Source organism: Anolis sagrei, chromosome 4 (genome assembly GCF_037176765.1).
Source record: "Anolis sagrei isolate rAnoSag1 chromosome 4, rAnoSag1.mat, whole genome shotgun sequence".
Taxonomy (NCBI): Eukaryota; Metazoa; Chordata; class Lepidosauria; order Squamata; family Dactyloidae; genus Anolis; species Anolis sagrei.
The window spans coordinates 102,710,568-102,715,161 of NC_090024.1; the positions used below are offsets into that span (position 1 = coordinate 102,710,568).

The 4,594-nt window shown below is 45.9% G+C and overlaps 1 protein-coding gene across 1 annotated transcript; it reads right to left on the bottom strand.

The window, feature by feature from the left end:
- Window positions 1-1,533: 1,533 nt before the first annotated feature.
- LOC137096815 (uncharacterized) lies at window positions 1,534-4,365 on the bottom strand. Its single transcript, XM_067467045.1, has 2 exons — window positions 3,778-4,365; window positions 1,534-2,338 (listed from the first exon to the last, which is right to left on the bottom strand). Exons 1-2 carry the CDS (start codon window positions 4,340-4,342, stop codon window positions 1,890-1,892), a joined length of 1,014 nt encoding a protein of 337 aa, XP_067323146.1. The 5' UTR covers window positions 4,343-4,365; the 3' UTR covers window positions 1,534-1,889.
- Between the last annotated feature and the right edge of the window lie 229 nt (window positions 4,366-4,594).

Genomic DNA, 4,594 nt, shown 5'->3' on the forward strand with positions numbered 1-4,594 from the left:
TTCAGCACCTAAGGTACAGTTTCTCATAATGTCAATTTTTAATAATCTGAAGAATAATTATCAAAGCAGCCTAAGTACTGAACATTTCAGTACTTGTGTGTATGAATTCTGAAGAGTTTTTTTTTATATCTTGGTTTGAAGATTTATTTCATTCTCTGCACTCCCACCCTGGTTGATCCATGTGTATAATCTGGACATCTATTAATCATATAGAAGACTATTTAGATCTATGTAGTATGATAATAGCTTACATTACAATCTGAAACTATCTTTTCATAACAGCTATCTACATTACCACCAACAAGTCTTTGACCAGTTGCTTTCAGGATCTTGACCTCATTTTTGTTGCTTTTTACTATTGCTTCTCATCCATCATTAACCACCTGAAGAGTTTCATCACTCATCCATATACAGGGTGTTTCAAAAAGATGAACCCAATTTGAAATCACTATATCTCTGCAATGACAAATCGTCCACTTGAACAGGTGAGGCTTTAAAAATTGATAAATCATTTTGAAACACCTTGTGTTTTTGCTACAGTACTTTTGCGTTCTTCCCTAATAATGTCTCTGCCCACATATCTTTTAGTTTATTGGTTCATTTTTTTCAATTATCTTTAAATTCTTCAATGATGTTTTTATATTTGTCACAATTATTCATTTGATGTCCTTCTTTGACTGTGGCTTGATTTTTGACATTAGCAGTTCCAAAATAGTTTCATATTTCACTTTTGGTCTTATTTATGCAGCGAGAAAAGAATATTGCCATCTTCTATTTCCAGTCATATAGTTTCTATATTGATCATCCAGTTATCTAGACATATGTAGCTATCTGTCTAATTGTCTGCTAATGTGTTTGCAGCACTCCAGTTGTTGGATTTACAAAATACAATAAATTGCTCTCCTCCATTTTTTAAATAACTCTAGGCCAAATTTTCTAACAAAGTCTGGTTGTACTCTGTTGCCTAATTTTGAATTTTAGTCACCTATGATTATCAAACTGCCCTGTTTTGGTGTGCAACTAATTTCTTCCAGAATGCCCTAACATAATGTTTCTGTTTTTTCCTCTTCTGCACTTGGAACATGAATTTGAATTAATAGGTTTTCCATGTAGTAATAATTCACATTGTCCGATGAGAACTTGCATTGTACCCAAGACAGCTTTTGGTATATCATGCCTCATTATTCGCTGCACTTTTATTTTTGCTGAGATTGATATTTTGAGCATTTGAACATAAAATACTTTGTAATTATTTCACTGAAAATATGTAATTACAGTACACTTCAAGCTCATTTGAACCTGGTGTGGAAATGTCTATTCATTTTGATGTATTGTGAAAGGTTTTCACTGGGGTGTTGTGTGGTTTCTGGGCTGTACAGCCATTTGCCCCTCAACCCCAGAAATAACGAGACAGACAACAATGATATGGATTCAAATTGGGCAACTTTTATTGAATGTTACCTATTTAAGTTCAACTGAACTAAACTATGTGTCTAGGAACTTGGTGGCTAGCCGAGGCAGCATCCTCGGCTATTTAGTGTGTAATATCTGTGTGCCCTGGATCCCCAACCAGGCAACCTGAAGGTAAAAGTCTGGAGAAGCCTGTCTCATATTATTGTAATCGGCTTCTCCAATTTCTGTGCCAAGTGATGTCCCCTCACCCATTTTGTGACTTCTAGGTGAGTGATTGTTGTACACTGCCCCCCACCCTTAAGGGGTGCCTTGCGTATACCTCCATGTCTGTGTTTTCCTGATCTATTTATGCCACGGATTGGGGGCAAATGTCTATTTCGCCCCCATCCCCCACCAAGCCCCTCAAAACTTCCTGAATGCCTAACTGCAAATCAGCCAAAAATTGTGCGTTACCCAAATCTGTGAGGTGTACACCATCATAACTGTAAAACTGTGTTTTGTCCTGTATAATGTCTCCATGGTGTATGTAAAAATCCCCTGCCCCGTGCCAAAGCCGTGCGCATGGCCCGGTTCACATGCCATCTGGCCTTCTCGAGCTTCCTGACGTCACCGCCTCCTGGCCACCGAAGGCGTGGAATGATGGCCGACCAAGCGATGTGAACCCGGGGCCATGCCTGCCAGATCCTAAAAATGTCAGCACGGGCTTGAAGATACAGGGCCCTGCCGCTAAGCAGGCCCAGATCGTTACCTCCGATATGGAGCACCGGCCCAAAGAAAGCCCCGAACACCCTTCCACTCGACCAATGCAGTGGAAGCGCAACCCAGATGCTGGCCAAAGGATGAGGTCCCGGCGTATCTCTCCGCCCAGTGGACATAATTATGCCCACAACAAGGATTCTCCCTCTATGCACCAGCCTGGCAGTCCCTGCAAAATAAACAACAAACAAACAAGCGCCGAGCGAACCTATCGCCTGTAAGCGTCCTATTTCCCCCCTGCCCATTGGTTTAATGGCCACGTCATTATAACCCAAGTGAGCTGCCAAAGATGCCGCCCCTATACAAAAAGAATGAGTGCCAAATTTATGGGCACCCTAACCCCAGCATCTTCGGCGCCCTATCTGCGATGGCCCAAACTGATATTTTGCGAGGGGGTGGAATCCCAAAGGCAAAACAAATATCCCCTCGACTCAACCCTAGCTCGGGGTCCCTGTATCTAGCTAATGCAGCCAGCACGCGCAGGGGATCACATCAGATTACATGGATCTCCAATTAGAGGATAATGTGGGAAACTGGGGACCCAACACATGAATATAAAAACCCTCTGAAAAAACCTTCCCATAGGTACTTAACTGCCCCCCTATCTGGGTACTGATCCAGCCAAACCTTCAACTGATTTAACTTAATTGGGCTGGGGCCCTTGTGAAACTGCGGCCTGTCCTGAAGGTTTCTTAACGAATTGGGTGTCCCTATTATTACCTCTCGCGGCCCTCCCCTTGGGGCAATTGGATGGGACCCATAACAAATAGAGCACGAGTGCGAGTATCGACAGTCCTTCCGTGAACAGGCTCCCTGAGCCACAAATTCCCAGCATAAAGGCTTTTGGCGCTGGGACTGCAGCTGGGGAGCCCCCTGTGTTCTGAATAGTGTGCCCACTTTCCGCCTTCAAGGCAGAGGAAGCCCTAGATGGATTCATCACTTCAATCCAAATTTGATCATCGATCAAGTCCCAACGTTTGTCTGGGTGGCAAGCCGCTTCAGTTCTAAAACGCCTATCATACTCTAGCCAAGCGTTAGGAGGGCCGCTAACATAAGCCTTGTTAATAATATTCTGATACTGCCACAAAGCTGTAGCCCTTTCTGGGGCAGCATCAGAAAGCAGATTTGCGTACATCGTGAAACAAGGGAGCCAGTTCTCCCAATTCTGCTCAACCTTGCGTTTCTTAATTTTCTCCTTACTGTCCTTATCTAACTCATCCTTCTCCTTCTTATTCAGAACCCGAAAGTATAAAGAAAAGATATCGATATACTCATTTCTCAATATCTTCTCCATTGTTTTGGCTGCCAAATGGGAACCTAAACCTGAAAGACTGACAGTAGGAGTCGCCTGCGGTGGCCATTTTGCAGTGCCCCAAAATTTGTTGGCTTCCCCAGTTCGGGCCGATTCCAAGGTGACAGTAGCCGGTTTAACCAATTGAGTAGTGGAAACATCCCGATTACCCCCTATACTGGGTTCCAACCCACCCGCAGACTGGATCCCAACTGCAGCATGTGACTGAACCCCCACCACCGGTTGAGCCCGTCCCTGGTCCCAGGGCCATGTGAGTGAGATGGAAGTACCCAATGATGTGAGTGTGGTGGAAGTACCTGCTGGGACAGCCGTCACCAACTGCTCGCACCCCGCTACATCAGTGGAAGCAGCAGTCAACCCCACCGACTGAGTGGACCCGGCCACAGCACTGGACGTGGAAGCCAATGCCGCGGGCTGACTGGGTCCGGTCACAGCAGCCGCCAAGGACCCGGACGAAGCCTGCACAGATGGATGTGCTTCTGGGCTAGTGATGGTCTGCACAACCGAAGACACCATAGAAGAGCCCTCCGCAGCCCCCGAAGCCGCCGGTTGGTCAGGAAGCCGGACCGCCCTTTCAGCCGTCACGGTTGAGGCCGACTCTAAAATAGAAACCCGGGACAACAAAGATTTAAACAATTGCTTCTTGCTTGCCCGGCGAGTGGGGCCTGAACCAGCCCCACCCAAATCAACCCCCCTGTTCTTTTCAACTTGAGTAACATGCTGAAGAAGAGCCTCTAAATCTTCCATAGATACGCTGTCTTCATCCGACGATGACCCGTCCTGACGTAAAGGGCGCTTGTGACCCGTCTTCTCCGCGGGACCCTTTCCCTTAGGGCCCCCCTTGTTTTTCTTCGAAGGCATCCTAAAGAACAAAGGGGAGTAGAAGATACCGATGAGCACCGACACACCCACCCGACACGTGTGTCCCCGTAGCCGCCTCCCCCACCTGCCAACACGGCGATAATAGAGTGCTTATAGCCCCACCTAATCATAGAATCAAAGAGTTGGAAGAAACGCCATGTGCCTTCCCACATATCCCACTTATGGCGCCCTATTGTATACGGCACCACATAACCATAGAATCAAAGAGTTGGAAAAGACATGCGTCGTTCC